The sequence below is a fragment of the Hyla sarda genome, chromosome 1 (assembly GCF_029499605.1).
Source record: "Hyla sarda isolate aHylSar1 chromosome 1, aHylSar1.hap1, whole genome shotgun sequence".
Taxonomy (NCBI): domain Eukaryota; kingdom Metazoa; phylum Chordata; class Amphibia; order Anura; family Hylidae; genus Hyla; species Hyla sarda.
In genome coordinates, this window is record NC_079189.1 from 373,571,141 (window position 1) to 373,588,583 (window position 17,443).

At 42.6% G+C, this 17,443-nt stretch overlaps 1 protein-coding gene across 1 annotated transcript in view; it reads left to right on the forward strand.

Moving 5' to 3' along the window:
• The window catches only part of CEP78 (centrosomal protein 78), a 103,203-nt gene that overhangs the window by 24,479 nt on the left and 61,281 nt on the right, over window positions 1-17,443 (forward strand). Inside the window, exons 5-6 of the mRNA XM_056523610.1 lie at window positions 9,659-9,762; window positions 12,816-12,990. Coding sequence (XP_056379585.1) covers window positions 9,659-9,762; window positions 12,816-12,990 — 279 coding nt within the window. The remainder of the gene's footprint in view (window positions 1-9,658; window positions 9,763-12,815; window positions 12,991-17,443) is intronic.

Below are 17,443 nucleotides of genomic sequence, written 5' to 3' on the forward strand. Positions count from 1 at the left end.
TGAATGTAGGATTTAAAGTGCCAGTGTCTTACCCATTTGTGTGCTGCTCCTCCGTCCCCAACGCCGTTTCGTAACCTTTCTCAAAGGGGCTGTTACTATATGGAGGGGTGTGGCTGCGGCCCACGCTTCGGGCAGTGGGGGGGGGGGGGGGGCTTGTGACACGCCGCTCCAGGGGAGAGTCGGGGATCCATACAGGAGATCGCGGGGGCCCCCGCGCTCGGACACTCCAGCAATCTAAAGCTTATCCCCTATCCTTCTGATAGAGGATAAGTTTTTATCAATGAGAGAGCTCCTTTAACACCACAAAAAAGGCAAAACAAAAAAGATCAGTTTAAAACTGGATACAAAGTAAGGTAAACTGATACAAAAAATCAAAAGGGAGCACAAACAGTTGATCTTTAACCCCTTATGGAGACAGGACGTACATGTACGTCCTGTGCCTGCTCCCGCTGTATGAAGTTGCACAGTACCATTGTTGTGGTACTGTACATTTCATAGTAAAAGCAAGCCCTCGTGTAGGGGAAAATTAAAGCTTTGGCTATTAAAAGGTGAGGAGGTAAATCAAAAATGCAAAAATTAAACTTGACTCTGTCCTCAAGGCCAAAAAGGTGTGTGTCCCTCAAGGAGAACTCTGGCTGCAAAAAGTTAAATAACAAACTTTAACTCACCTTCCACCGCTCCCCCGGTGTGCTGATATCTGCCTTCTGGGCCTGGTCTTTTTCTGCATCTTAGAGCCTGACACGTCACTCGTGATTAGCTTATCGCCGGCTGCAGCGATGTCCCACCTCGGTTAGAGATAGGCTGAGTGGAGTGACATGTAACAGGCCTGGGCCCCACCTTCTTCCCTGCTTCCCGGCCTGTTACATGTCACTGGGCTCAGTGTATCACTAGCCGAGGCTGTGTTATTTGATATTTATTTTACTTTTTGCAGTCCGGGCACAGTAGATAGAAAAAAAGTTTCAGCCTAGTTCTCCTTTAAAAGGTAAAGAGACATAACTTTGCATAGACTGTGCTGTGCACTTTCAGCCAATGACTGAGAACAGAAAGTTCATTAACTCCTTAATTAACCCAGTCATTAACCCCATAAAGGGGTTATCCAATATAAGTTGACTTTACTAATTGTTATACAGTAATGGACATGCTTACAAAGGATCTGTGTTTGTGTTGGTTGTAAATGGCAGTATCCTGTGTCCCCAATAATGTTGTTGGCTTGTTTATTTCGGAACTGGCTACTTCCTGTTTCTGTGGCCTTCCTCAGACTACATGGAAGTGTCTTGTTTACCCCCCCCACAGATAGGTCGCCCCACCCATTGCAACACAGCCATGCTCCCTTTGATCACATGTCTTGCCCCATATCACCTGACACACAATCTGTGGAACTGTGTGATGACTAATACAAGCACATGTGCGCCAGTCACTTCATCAGGAGTCTGGCTTCACACATAACAGACAAAGCAGCCAAGCTCCCTTTTAGCACATGACTTGTATTGTCTTGGGCTACACAGCAAGCTGGGAAAAGTCTGAGACAGCACTCATTATATAGTCGGCAGAAAATGATCTTCCAGGAAAAGAAAGATAGTTAATTCGATATTAACCACCAAACTCATGTAAGTGAAGTATATAACTAGACTAACTTTCCTGCCCCTGTCTTACATTCAAAGAATAAAAAATCCTGGAATACCCCTTTAACCACTTAAGGACCAAGGGCGTACCTGTACGCCTGTGGGAATTTCCGTCCCCGTCGGGCAGGGACCGTACGTGGGGGGGGGGGGGGAGGGCTGCTGATATCTATCAGCAGGCACCCCGTACAAATGCCCCAGGGGGGTCCCAAGACTTGAATCCACACCGGCGATCGGGGTAAATAAGGGGGATCGGGGTTGTCCAAGACACCCACGATCCTCCTAAAGGGATAGGAGTGCGGTGGCAGGGGCGCCACCCCTTCTATCTCTGCTATTGGTCGTTCAGAAGCGACGACCAATAGCAGATGGGGGGGGGGGGTTAAAGTTCGGTTCTCTCGCTCTGCCCACCCACTGTTGTCCAGGCAGAATGGGGTTAACCGACGGGGACCACTGCCGAAGGTCCACTTACCCATCGGAGGCGGCGGTGGCAACAGACGGCTATCGGCGGCAACAGAGGACAGGGATGTGGCTCCCTGGATCCTACGGAAGCTGGTTAGTTGCCTAGCATCATCTGGATGGCTACAGTTTGGAGACCACTATACAGTGGTCTCTAAACTGTAGCCCTCCAGATGTTGCAAAACTACAACTCCCAGCATGCCCAGACAGCTGTTTGCAGTTTGGGAATGCTGTGATTTGTAGTTTTGCAACATTTGGAGGGCCACAGTTTGGAGATCACTGTGCAGTGGTCTCTAAACTGTAGCCCTCCAGATGCAAAATCCCAGCATGCCCAAACAGCAAACAGCTGTCTCTGCATGCTCCCATGTGAATGTACAGGGTACGTTCAAACGGGCAGGTTTACAGTGAGTTTCCTACTTCAAGTTTGAACTGTGGCAAATTTTTCACCACAGCGCAAACTCCTAGGGGGAAACCCACCGTACCACCCCGCCAGTGTGAATGTACCCTAAAAACACTACACTAACACATAATAAAGGGTAAAACACTACATATACACCCCAATAAAAAAGAAAAGCGTATCGTACGGCAGTGTTTCCAAAACAGAGCCTCCATCTGTTGCAAAACAACAACTCCCATAATTTCAGGACAACCACTGACTGTCCAGGCATGCTGGGAGTTAAGCAACAGCTGGATGCACCCTGTTAGGGGTATTCTATGCCAATGATTCCCAATGTCCACCCCTATGCAATCCCTAATTTAGTCCTCAAATGCGCATGATGCTCTCACTTCAAGGAAACGGTTTAGGGCCACATATGGGGTATTTCCGTAATTTTGGGGGGGTTGTTTTCTTTTTACCCATTATGAAATGTAAAAGTTGGAGTCTACCCCAGCCTTTTAGTGTAAAAAAAAAAAAACATTTACACTAACATACTGGCGTTGCCCCATACTTTTCATTTTCACAAGTGGTAAAAGGAAAAAAAAAAGATCCCCGTAATTTGTAATGCATTTTCTCCTGAGTACGGAAATACCCCATATATGGGCGTAAAGTGCTCTGCGGGCGCACAACAAGGCTCAGGAGTGAGAGCGCACTATGTACATTTGAGGCCTAAATTGGTGATTTTCACAGGGGTGGCTGATTTTACAGGGGTTCTGACATAAACGCAATAAAATAAATACCCACATGTGACCCCATTTTGAAAACTACACCCCTCATGGAACATAACAAGGAGAATAGTGAGCCTTAACACCCCACAGGTGTTTGACTAATTTTTTTTCACTAAAAGGCTGGTGTTTAATTTTCACAAGGGAAAATAGGAAAACAGCCCCCCAAAATTTGTAACCCTATTTCTTCTGAATAAGAACATACCCCATATCTGGATGTAAAGTGCCCTGCGGGCGAACTACAATGCTCAGAAGAGAAGGACTGAAGAAGAATTGGGCTGTTTAAGAGAAAATTTGTCCGGAATTGAAGGCCACGTGTGTTTACAAAGCTTCAATAGTGTCAGAACAATGGACCCCCATATGTGACCCCATTTTGGAAACTACTAGGGGTGTGAATCGCCAAGAATTTGGCGATTCGATTCGAATCGCGATACCAGTGTGGCGATTCGATATATCGCGATATATCGCGATACCGTCTAGGTGACGATACATCGCGATATATCGCCCACCTGGGAGCATTCATAGATCCCAATAGACGCCGCTGTCAGCTTTGACAGCGGCGATCTAGTACTCCGGTGCTCACTTTTCTCATGTTATCCCGTCCGGGCTGCAAAATAAAATAAAACGCACTTTATCTTACCTGCCAACGAGCCCGCGGAGCTCCGGTACAGTCCGGTACAGGTGTTCGGTCCCCAGGCTGTATTCTTCTTCCTGTTAGTCCGGCACGTCACATGGAGCTTCAGCCTATCACCAGCCGCAGCGATGTCCCGCCTCCGCTGGTGATAGGCTGAAGCTCCATGTGACGTGCCGGACTAACAGGAAGTAAGAAGAATACAGCCCGGGGACCGAACACCTGTACCGGACTGTACCGGAGCTCCGCGGGCTCGTTGGCAGGTAAGATAAAGTGCGTTTTATTAAAAATTCCACATCCCTAAAAGAATCGATTCAAAAATATTTTGAATCGATTCTGTATCGGCAAATGAAAAATCGCGATTATCGCGAGAATCGATTTTTTCTTACATCCCTAGAAACTACACCCCTCACGGAATATAATAAGGGGTACAGTGAGCATTTTCGCCCCACAGGTGTCTGACAGATTTTTGGAACAGTGGTCCATGAAAATGAAAAATGTAATTTTTCATTTGCACAGCCCACTGTTCCTTAGATCTGTCAAACGCCATTAGGGTGTAAATACTCACTACACCCCTTATTAAATTCTGTGAGAGGTGTAGTTTCCAAAATGGGGTCCACTGTTCTGGCACCACAGGGGGCTTTGTAAATGCACATGGCCCCTGACTTCCATTCCAAACAAATTCGCTCTCCAAAAGCTCAATGGCGCTCTTCCTCTTCTGAGAATTGTAGTGCGCCAGCAGAGCACTTGAAGTCCACACATGGGGTATTTCCGTACTCGGAAGAAATGGGGTTACAGATTTCGGCAGTCATTTTCTCCTATTTTGGCAGTCAGTTTTTTTTTCATTTACACATCCAAATTTAACAAAAATTCATCAAACACCTGTGAGGTAATAAGGCTCACTGTACCCCTTGTTACGTTCCTTGAGGGGTGTAGTTTCCAAATGGGTGTTTTTTTGACATGCCCCGCAAAAACCATTTCAGCAAAATCTGCTTTCCAAAAGCCAAATGTGACTCCTTCTCTTCTGAGCATTGTATTTAGCCTGCAGAGCATTTTACTTCCGAACATGGGGTTACAAATTTTGGGGGGCATTTTATCCCATAACCATTTGTAAAAATTGTAAATTTGGGGAAAAAACTTTAGTGAAAAAAAATTTTTTTTTCCATTTACACATCCGACTTTAACGAAAAGTCGTCAAACACCTGTGGGGTGTTAAGGCTCACTGGACCCCTTGTTACGTGCCTTGAGTGGTGTAGTTTCGAAAATGGTATGCTATGTGGGGGTTTTCTGCTGTTCTGGCACCATAGGGGCTTCCTAAATGTGACATGCCCCCCAAAAACCATTTCAGCTAAATTCCCTCTCCGAAATGCCATTGTTGCTCCTTCCCTTCTGAGCCCTCTAGTGCACCCGCCGAACACTTGACATACACATATGAGGTATTTCCTTACTCGAGAGAAATTGGGTTACAAATTTTGGGGGGCCTTTTCTCCTATTACCCCTTGTAAAAATTCAAAAACTGGGTCTACAAGAACATGCAAGTGCAAAAAATTAAGATTTTGAATTTTCACCTTCACCTTGCTGCTATTCCTGTGACACCTAAAGGGTTAACACACTTACTGAATGTCATTTTGAATACTTTGAGGGGTGCAGTTATTATAATGGCATCATTTATGAGGTATTTCTAATATGAAGGCCCTTCAAATCCACTTCAAACCTGAACTGGTCCCTGAAAAATTCCGATTTTTTTTTAAATTTATTTTTATTTTTTTTAAATTGGAGAATTGCTGCTGAACTTTGAAGCCCTCTGATGTCTTCCAAAAGTAAAAACATGTCAACTTTATGATGCCAATATAAAGTAGACATGTTGTATATGTGAATCAATATATAATTTATTTGGAATGTCTATTTTCCTTACAAGCTGAGAACTTCAAAGTTAGAAAAATGCAAAAATTTTAAATTTTTTCATCAAATTTTGGAATTTTCCACCAAGAAATGATGCAAGTATCGACAACTAACATAAAGTAGAATATGTCACGAAAAAACTATCTCGGAATTAGAATGAAAAGTAAAAGCACCCCAGAGTTATTAATGCTTAAAGTGACAGTGGTCAGATGTGCAAAAAACGCTCTGGTCCTTAACCTCTTAAGGACTCAGGGCGTACCTGTACACCCTGAGCCTGGTCCCGGTGTGAAAAACGGGGTCACGCTGTGACCCCGCATGACACCAGGTCGATCCCGGCTATCGTTACCCTGGGCTAACAGCGTGCGGCACCGATCGTTGTGCCGCGCGCTGTTAACCCTTCAGACACGGTGATCAAAGTTGACCGCCGCGTCTGAAAACGAAAGTAAACCCTTCCCGGCAGCTCAGTCGGGCTGATCGGGACATGGCGATAAAATTGCCATGTTCCGATCAGCTGGGAAGCAGGCGGATTTCTCCTTACCTGTCTCCACCGCGTCCGATCGGGGTTTGATTGCTCCAAGCCTGAGCTACAGGCTTGAGCAATCGAGCCCCTATCTCGCTGATCCGTGCAAAGCTATGGCTTTGCAGGGATCAGCATAAGAGATCAGTGTGTGCAGTGTTATAGCCCCCTATGGGAGCTATAACACTGCAAAAAGAAGTGGAAAAAAAAAAAAAGTTAATAAAGGTCATTTAACCCCTTCCCTAATAAAAGTTTGAATCGCCCCCCTTTTCCCATAGAATAGAAAAAAAGACAGTGTAAATAAAAATTAACATATGTGGTATCGCCGCGTGCATAAATGTCCGAACTATAAAATGATATCAATAATTAAACCGCACGGTCAATGGCGTACGCGCAAAAAAATTCCAAAGTCCAAAATAGCGTATTTTTGGTCACTTTTTATATCGTAAAATTTTTTTGAAAAAGCAATCAAGAAGGCCGATCAACACAAAAAGGTACTGATAAAAACTTCAGAACAAGGCACAAAAAATGAGCCCTCATACCGGCCCATATGCGGTAAAATAAAAAAAGTTACAGGGGTCAGAAGATGACCATTTTAAACGTATAAATTTTCCTGTATGTAGTTATGATTTTTTTCAGAAGTACGACAAAATCAAACCTATATAAGTAGGGTATCATTTTAATCGTATGGACCTACAGAATAAAGAAAAGGGCCCTCATTTACTATTCTAAACCCGACTTGTTTTGTCGTTTTTTTTGGCGCTTCTTTGTCTGCGACATGTCGCAGACATCGTGCGACACGATGCGACATTTTTTCCCGACGGACCCGATGTGGATTCTCCCAAACCCGAAAAAGGGGCGTAACCCGACATTTCTGAGCTTTCCCACGTATTTATAAAGGTTTCCAACCCGAATTTGTTGAATTGTTGTGGATTTTTTCCTGACAACTCAGAGGAGTTGGAAACCAAAACCTACAAAACCCACGTGCGACAAACAGGATGTGACATAATAATAAATACCAGGGGAAAAAAGCAGTCGGGTAAGAAAGCAAGATAGACTTACAACCCGATTTTCTAAGTAAATGAGGGCCAAGGTGTCATTTTGACCAGAAAAATGTACTGTGTAGAAACGGAAGCCCCCAAAAGTTACAAAATGAAATTTTTACTTCAATTTTGTCGCACTATGATTTTTTTTTTCCGTTTCGCCGTGGATTTTTTGGTAAAATGACTGTCACTGCAAAGTAGAATTGGTGGTGCAAAAAATTAGCCATCATATGGATTTTTAGGTGCAAAATTGAAAGCGTTATGAGTCCTTAAGGGGTTAAGGTGAAAATGGGCTTGGTCCTTAAGCGGTTAAAGGGGTACTTCACTGGAAAACATTTTTTTTGGTGCCAGAAAGTTAAACAGATTTGTAAATTACTTCTATTAAAAAATCTTAATCCTTCCAGTACTCATCAACTGCTCTATGATCCACAGGAAGTTCTTTTCTTTTTGAATTTCCTTTCTGCCTGACGACAGTGCTTTCTGCTGACACCTCTGTGCCTGAATCGCTATTGAGTATGGCACTTAAGGGATTAATGACGGGGTTAATTAAGGTGTTAATGAGATTGCTGTTCTCCATTATTGTCTGTAAGTGCATTACTGCTGACAGAGACCTGATGAAGCGAGCGCAGCTCCTGTAAAGGTCATGGTGCATCGGAATGGCATCGGATAATTGGGGTGCTGCGACAGAGATTGTGGTGGTCCCCAGCGGCTGACCCCCACAATCAGACATGTTATCCCCTCTCCTTTGGATAGAGGATAACATGTCTATCCTCCCAAATAAAGCTACCTTTCCTCTTATAGTGGAGTATAAATGCACGAAACTTATCATGATATATGTATCATTAGATCATATCTTTCGTACATTTGGGAAATTGAATTAAAATGTCAGGTTATATATATTTTTTTAATGAAATTGCTCTGTGGGCCACAGGAACAATTTGGAAATTTAGCAGATTACAGAATAATTTAGAACAGTCTGCAGTCTGCCCTTCATTCACAGAATATAGACAGTTGTGAACTGTACTGTCTGATGGAGTCCTAAGGACAATGTTTCAAATTTAAAATTTGATGCCGAAATGCTGTATTTTCTCCACATTTTATGAGAAACACTGTTGAGCAAACAAGTAATTCTAAGGCTATGTGCTTTCTTCAAGAAAGTCTGTTTTATGTCTTAAAAAATGCACATTGTTAGGTTTACTTATGTAATTGTTCCAGATGTTAAATTAAGTGCAAGGAACTTCTTTTGGGCTGTTTTACATATTTTTAGATGTTTTAATCATCCCAAAAAGTCTCCTGTAATAATCAGATTTTTGCGGCCCCTCTGTTTTTCTACTGTTGTAGCAAAAGCTGGAACTGTGCTTGTGTGAGATTTTGTTTTAGATAAAGTCATATAGGATATAGAAAGGCAGAGGCTGTATACTGATTGAACTAGTTGTATCAATTAGTATGTACAACACAATCTTTAACAGCCGTCAAGCTCTTTTATTGACACTTGATGTCAAACCTATCTGGGGAAAAATGTTACCATACAGATTGCTAAAGCAATGGACACAGTGAGTCATTCATTCCCTGGCAGATTTTCCTTCTGTGACTTGCTGCTTTTATTTTGAGGGTCTTGTTCTTACAGTACCCTTGGCTGCCATGGAGATTAGCAAAGTATAATTTTAAACAGTATTTGTGAAGCTGTAACCTTCAGTTTATTTTTTTTTGTAACAAAACTGAGTTTATAAATTTTTCAAACAGATAAAATCGGTTGTTTTTGATGTTCTCCAACGTGGAAATTAAAGAACTTTAAGTGAAGCAATCACTCTTTAAATGACTGAGCCATCTCCAATTTGTGGACTTGTAATCCAATTATAGCTCTTCTGTTTTTCTGTTTGAGTAAGGAAATTCTGTGCCGGATTCCGCATTGGAATTCAGCACGGAGATTCCTCTTCAGCAGTGTCCCTAAGAATTTAACAGGATTCTGCTGCACTGTGCGCACGGTGAAATTTCCGTGCCAGATTTTTCCGGCATGGAAATTCCATTTTCCGTGTCCTCAGAAAGAATGAACACGTTCATTCTTACTGCGGACTCCACACGGAATGCATAGCCGTCTATGAGACGGCGCATTTCTGTGCGGTCCTAGCGCTGGCACGTTTATGCCGGTGCCCGCAGTTTGCGGAATGTCCGCATGGAGCCATTGAATTTTACCAGTGAGTGCAACCCTTCTTTTACTATTACTGAATTTTGTATTTTTGCAATGACACTGGAATTGACTCATGTTGGTTTCCTGTACTTAATGTGATTGTAACATCTTTATTTATTGAGTTCTGTTTTGTTTATGTAGTAATTTGCAAAAGTGTGAAGAATTCACCGACAATCATAGTAATAGATTTCACTGGATGTAATTTGACATGGCATGGAGCAGAATGGATCGCAAGTATTTTAAAGGTAAATGAAACATGATGTTTTATTCCTTGAAGGTAATTAGACAGTGTGTGGATAAGTGATTTTGTCTGTTGTAATACAAAGGTGGTACAGATAGATTATAGCCTTGTACCCACATTATTCACACAATATTTTTTCTCACACTTTAGGTCAGATTCTGTCTTTGGTGTTCTTTGAATCTCTGTCATACACTGCACTCAAATGGGTTATGCTGTACTTAACATCTCATCCCCTCTCCACAAGAAAAAGTGTCAGATCGTGCTTGGACTGACAGCTGGGGGTTCCTCACAATCACCAGAATGGGGTTCGGCCTCTCCTCTCTTCAATCAGTGGTAAATGGCGCTCCCATAAACAATGCATGGAGTATGTGCCATCTAAATCTCCATACAGCAAGGAGAGCCAGGGCCCCATTTTGGAGATCACGGGTGACCCAGAGGTCTGACCCCCTGTGATGAGACACTTACCAGGATATGGGATAAGTAGTTAAGTGCTGGTTAACCCCTATAATACAATAGTCCAGATTTATCAATCTGAGACAGAAAATGTCTTAATTTATTTAGAGCAACCAATCAGAGCACTGTTTTAATTATACTAGTGCCATATAGGAAATGAGATTTGGTACTGAAAGACCGGTTCACCCATGCTAAACCCGATATACTGGATTATAGTGTGGGTGAACAGTATTAAAAAGAGTAATTACTTGCTTAAATTGGTGAAGGAGTTGCAGAGTTAGGTCCTTTCCTCATCTAATGCTATTGCGCTGCTGTGCTCAATGGAGACAGGGAGCTGACTCGCCAAGCTCCCCCGCCTCCTCACTATTCAGCGCCCGTCCCACCCCTGGGATGAATATTCAAATTTCTTCACTCTCATGAGAGCCTGGTGGCACGTGAGCAGAGCGCGGGCATTGATGCCTCGCTAGACATCACCAATTACAGTAATTGACCCCTCTTTTTAATGCTGTTCACAGTCACTATAACCCAGTATATTGGGTTTAGTGGGGGGTGAATATGCTGTCAGTGTCCCTTTAAATCTGGACCACTGTTTGCCTTAACTGCATCTTGAACTTATTTATTAGCATAGCCTGACTTTTTTGTAGCACTGTCTGAAAGTTGGTCACTTATGGCTTTATTTGTAAAAATACTTGCTGTGAAAGTAATGGTTTGTTGCTGAGAATCAGCCAAAATTCTGAGCTGCAACAAATGTCAGAGAAAATGCAACTGTGTTTTGGAAAATTAGATTTCCTTAACTTAACAAAATGTACAACTTCCTGTATTGTGTGACTTGCTATAAGGACATTCTTAACATAGATATGGTAACAACTGAGCACATTCACTTGCCTGTTTCTGCATAATTGTAGCTAGGCATTCCTTTCCATGAGGCTCAGGTTCTGTCTCCTGAGAAACATTCTTTAACCCGACCAGGACAAAGGGTTTACAGGTACGCCCCCGAGCCCTGGTACTTAAGGACCAAGGCGTACATGTACGCCCTGGTCCTGTTCATGGGGTTTAAACTGTTCTCACTAGGGGAGAACGGGTTAAACCCGGTGGGTCCCGATTGCTACGCCGATCTGGCTGGTGCCCGGCATTAACCCGTTAGACACCACGAACAAAGTGGATCACAGCATCTAAAATGAAGCTAAAACTATCTCGGCAGCTTGATGGAGCTGATTGGGACTATCTCGACAAAATCACGATGTCCCGATCAGCTTACTGGACGAGGGGAGGGTCCTCACTTGCCTCCTCGTCGCCCGTTTGGTGATCTGCTGCTCGAAGCCTGTTCAGCAGGCTAGAGCAGCAGAGTGCCAAGAACACTGATCAATGTTATGCTGTGGCATAGCATTGATCAGTGTAAGCAATCAAAAGATTGCATGTTGTAGCCCCCTGTGGGAGCTAAGAAAAGTGTAAAAATGTTAAACAAAAACAAAAAATAAATTTATAAAAGTGAATTAACCCCTTAACTATTAAAAGTTTAAATCACCTCCCTTTTCCCATTTTTTAAATAAAATAATGTAATAAAAATAATCATAGGTGGTACCACCGCGTGCGTAAATGTCCGAACTATTAAAATACAAGGTTAGCTGAACCACTGATGCCATACAGTAAAAAATAAAATAAAATTGTGCATTTTTGGTCACTTCATATACCATAAAAAATAAAAAGCGATCAAAAAGTCCCAGCAAAACAAAAATGGTACTAATAAAAACTACAGACCAAAAAATGAGCCCTCATATAGCCCTGTACTAAACAAACTTCCCTAGGGTAGTAAGGGGCCGTATATAAACTCAATAACTAAACCCCAAGGCTGAAGCCCGGGGTATAAACCCCTATTGCTTACCCCTTAAAAATTAACTTTAATTAATGTTAAAAGATAATTCCCAACAACAAAAGGATTAAAACTGACAACCAGGTGATCCAAATATAGCAGTGAGTGCGTTTAACAGGATCAATGTCCTCTCAAGTACTAGGTAGCCCTGCAGTGGCTGCCTATTTTAAGGATCACTCTGGTGTCGCTTAAAAAATACACACAATTGCCGCCTCTACATGTTTCGCCGCCTCCGCGGCTTTCTCAAGAGGCAATGGTGGCCATTGGGGTTTAGTTATTGAGCTCATATAGCCCTGTATGCGGAAAAATAAAAAAGTAATAGGGGTCAGAAGATGACAATTTTAAACATATATATAGGTGTCATTTTTGATGAAAATTGCACTGTGTAGAAATGGAAGCCCACAAAAGTTACAAAATGGCGTTATTTTTTATTTTACTGCACAAATATATATTTTTTGGTTTTTCTGTAGATTTTCTTATCAAATGATTGATGTCATTACAAAGTATAATTGGTGGCGCAAAAAACAAGCCCTTACTTGGGTCTATAGGGGCAAAATTTAAAGCGTTATGATTTTTAGAAGGAAAAAACGAAAATAGGCCTGTTCCTTAAGGTCAAAATGGGCTTGGTCCTTAAGGGGTTAAAAAAAATTAATTTCAGTATTTATTTTGTATTTTTTATTTATTTTTATTAAAGGGATGTATGCATTTGTCTTTTTTTTTTTTTTTTCTTTTAGCATCAGGCAACAAGAAGGCACAGTGAGGCTTGGGCAGAAAGCTTAAGATATAGGCGACCTGATCTTGACTGCATGGCTGGATTGAGACGAATCTCCTTGAATTGTAATACACTTATTGGAGATAAAGGAGCAAAGGCAATAGCAGATGTACTTGGAGAGGACCTGTGGTTGAAAGGTATGAGAAAATGAAGAACAACATCATATGAAAATGTTCAAATGGTTTACCCTTAAATTAAAGGGGTACTCCGCCCCTAGACATCTTATCCCCTATCCAAAGGATAGGGGATAAGATGTCTGATCGCGGGGGTCCCCCCGATCTCTCCTGCAGCACTCTGTGTCATCTGCTGCATGAAGCGAACTTCACTCTGTGCCTGATGACAGGCGATACAGGGGCGTCATGGCCCCGCCACCTCGAATAGGGGCAGAGTCTAGGGGCAGTGTACCCCTTTAATGCATGCAATAAATACCTTTTGTTAGCTACTCATGGCTCTCATTTAAGGTTTGGCTATTTATAGGGTTTTTAGGAACTGCTCGCTTTACAAACTAAATTCTGACTATAGACCAGTGTTTTAAAGGGATGTCCAGTCTAAAATAATAATTGTGTAACCCCTTTCAATGCTTTATATGTATGGTTCAGCAGGCTATTGGTTCCTGCAAAACACCGTACCTGTGTGGTGCAGACCTTTAACCCCTTAAGGACGCAGGACATAAATGTATGTCCTGGTGAGCTGGTACTTAACGCACCAGGATGTACATTTACGTCCTAAGCATAACCGCGAGCATCGGAGATATGCCCTGGTCATGCGCGGCAGGTCCCGGCTGCTGATCGCAGCCAGGGACCCGCCGGTAATGGCGGACATCCGCGATCCCGCGGATGTCCACCATTAAAACCCTAAGATGCCGTTATCAATACAGATCACGGCATCTGCAGCATCGCGGTCACTAAAATGAATGATCGGATCGCCCGCAGCGCTGCCGCGGTGATCCCATCATCCAGCATGGCAGCTCCGCTGCCTTCCCGGCGTCTTCTGCTCTGATCTGCCTTCCCGCAGACCAGAGCAGAAGATGACTGATAACACTGATCAGTGCTATGTCCTATACATAGCACTGAACAGTATTAGCAATCGAATGATTGCTATAAATAGTCCCCTATGGGGACTATTAAAGTGTAAAAATAAAAGTAAAAATGTGAAAAAAAACCTCCCCAATAAAACGTAAATTGTCTCATTTTCCCTATTTCACCCCCCAAAAATGTTTAAAAAATATTTTATATACATATTTGGTATCACCGCGTGCGTAAATAACTGAACTATTAAAATAAAATGTTAACGATACCGTACGGTGAACGGCGTGAACGTAAAAAAAAAAATGTCCAAAATAGCTGCTTTTTATAACATTTTATTCCCCAAAAAATTAATTAAAAATGGATTAAAAGTTTTATATAAGCAAATATGGTATCAATAAAAAGTACAGATCACGGCGCAAAAAATTAGCCCTCATACGGCCGCTTATACAGAAAAATGAAAAAGTTATAGGTCTTCAATTATAGGGCTTTTAAACGTACTAATTTTGTTAAAAAGTTTGCAATTTTTTTTTTTAAGCGCAACAGTAATAGAAATGTATGTTATCATGGGTATCATTTTAATCGTATTGACCCAAAGAATAAAGTAAATTGTACGGCGTGAAAATTAAACCTTCCAACATTGGCAAAATTGCGGTTTTCTTTTTAATTTCCCCACACAAATAGTATTTTTTTGGGGTGCCATACATTTTATTGTAAAGTGAGTGAGGGCATTACAACGAACAACTGGTCGCACAAAAAAACAAGCCCTCATACTAGTCTGTGGATGAAAATATAAAAGAGTTATGATTTTTTGAAGGCGAGGAGGAAAAAACTAAAACGTAAAAGTCCTTAAGGAGTTAAGCTGAGCCTTTGCCATCAGCGTGAAATGTCAAGTGGTAACAGCCAAATAACAAATAAATCCATAAAGCTGTTTAACTTATAAGATGGTTTTTATGTTTAAGTTTTAGAATTGTTGGTCGCACATCCCATAGCCAGGGTGCAATGACTTTTTAGGCCTGCATAAAAGATCAAATGAGCCATTGAACAAACGTTTTCTCATTTGTCAGAAAATTTCTCTGTTTTACATGGGCTAGTTATTAGTTCTTACTGGAGAAAGCATTCCTATGAATGCTCAATCGGCTAATAATCAGCGCGTGTAAATGGACCTTAACCCGTCCAGGACTAAGGGCGTACAGGTACGCCCTCGCGTCCTTGGACTTAAAGGAGATCTGTAGTGCTCTGAACTTTATCCCCTATCCGAAAGATAGGACATAAGTTTTAAATCGTGGGGGGTCCGAGCGCTGGGGCCCCCCGCGATCTCCTGTACAGGGCCACGGCAATGTACAGGAAAGGGGGTGTTCCGTTCCCGCAGGACGCGGCAGCCGGCATGCCCCTCCATGTATCTCTATTGGATTCATGGAGGGGCGTGCCGGCTGCCTCGTCATGCGGGGTCAGAACGCCTCCTTTCCTGTACATTGCTGCGGCCCCGTACAGGAGATCCTTCGGATAGGGGATAATGTTCAGAGCACTACAGATCTCCTTTAAGGACCAATACGGGTACACACTGAGCGTCTCCATTCACCGCACGGAACGGGATGCATGCTGAAATCGTTTAGCAGGCATCCCGTGCAAATCCCTTGGGGACCTGAGACCGGAGTCAATTCAGACTGGCGATTTGTGGAGATTCCGGGTCAATCGGGTCTCCGGTCACCAAGAAAAAAAGTTTGATTGGGGCGGTCCGAGACAACCCCAATCACCATTCCCCAGCAGGAGTGAGGTGGCACAGGGGCCACCTCACGATCACATGATTGGTCGGAACGATCTACCAATCACTACCCTGCTGGGCGGCGATCGGGGCAGGCGGGGGTCCCTTATGCCTCCATCTGTTGCATAAGTACAACTCTTAGAATGCGTGGACAGCCAAAGGGCATGCTGGGAGATGTAGTAGTGTGCCTCCATCTGTTGCATAACTACAACTCCCAGCATGCATGGTCTCAGTGCATGCTGGGAGTTGTAGTTTTAATGATCTCAATACTCATTTTGGGTTCATGGATCGGATATGCCCAAAAAAAGTCTAGAGATATTAAAATCTTATTAAATACTATCACACTAAATGTGATCTTGCTCATAAGGTTTCTCTAGAAAAAAGGTTTCTCGACACGTTTCTGCCAAAGTGCCTCGGCGTCCTCAGGGGAAACCATTATAGAGTGTTTGTATATAAAGTATTACATAAATCACAGGGGTGTGGAAATTAAAAAAAAAAAAAATACTTGTCCAAGGGACTAAAGCGGAACACAATCTACTTGTCCCTCAAGAAAATCCACTTGTCCTGGTAGATGAAATAATTTCAACCAAAATAGTCTTATCCCCCCCCACTAGACCACCAGGGATGGATATAAGATTCCTTTAGACACTGCTGACAGCAGTATGCCAGGCTATTAGCGGCCGGAGAGCTGTAGATCCTCTTATACCCGAGGCGAGCCCAGAAAAGTCTAGATGTAACTTTTTGATCACCATAAAAAATTTCTCATATGAAGTGACCAAAAATGAGCAATTCTGGACTATTTTTTACATTTACACCGTTCACTGTACGGTTTAATTTACATTATATTTTAATAGCCTGGACATTTCCACATGCAGCGATACCACTTATGTTTATTTTTGTACATTATTTTTATGTAAAGAAAGTTGGAAACTTTTATTAGGAAAGGGGCTTATTCACATACATACGCACTTTTTAAAATATTTTAATCACTATTTTTCAGTCTTCATAGGGACTTATGTGTTACTGGGGGGGGGGGGGGTTCTGCTTCTCCAGTTTATGTGCTGCATTTTGTGTCAGAAAATGCTGGAAGTTGCATTTAGTTACTAGATAACTACAACTCCCAACATGCCCTGATACAGCCTATAGTTGTGTGGGTGTTGCAGCATGTTGCACTGTATAGTAGTACAGTTAAGGTTATTGTGTAACATGCTGGGAGTTGTAGTTTTGGTTTGTGTTGGCTGCAGAGCCATAGGATGTGTCAAGGAATACTGGGAATTTCAGTTAGTAACTACAACACCCAGCATGCCCTGATGCAGCCTATGGCTCTGCAGCTGACCCAAACCAAAACTACAACTCTCAGCATGTTACACTTTATAGTTCTACAGTTTAGGTTATGGTCCAACATGCTGGGAGTTGTAGTTTTGGTTCGGGCGTGTTTGTGTGCATCCGTGGGGCTCTTGGTTGGCGGGTGAGTATGAAGGGGATGGGATTCTGGGGGTGCAATTCAGTGCGGGTGCCACTAAAAATAAATAAAATTAGATGGCACAACTGCCCTAATGCCCGACGTGACAGTCCACTCCTATACAAAACATTCATGCATGCACCAGCCACTGCCCCCATATCATACATACACACACCCCCGCCACTGCCCCCCCACATCATACATTACATACACACATACACTCACACCATACATATACACCATACATATACACACATCATACATACACCCGCCGCTGCCCACCCCACATCATACATCACATATACACACACACACACATCACACTTAGACATCATACA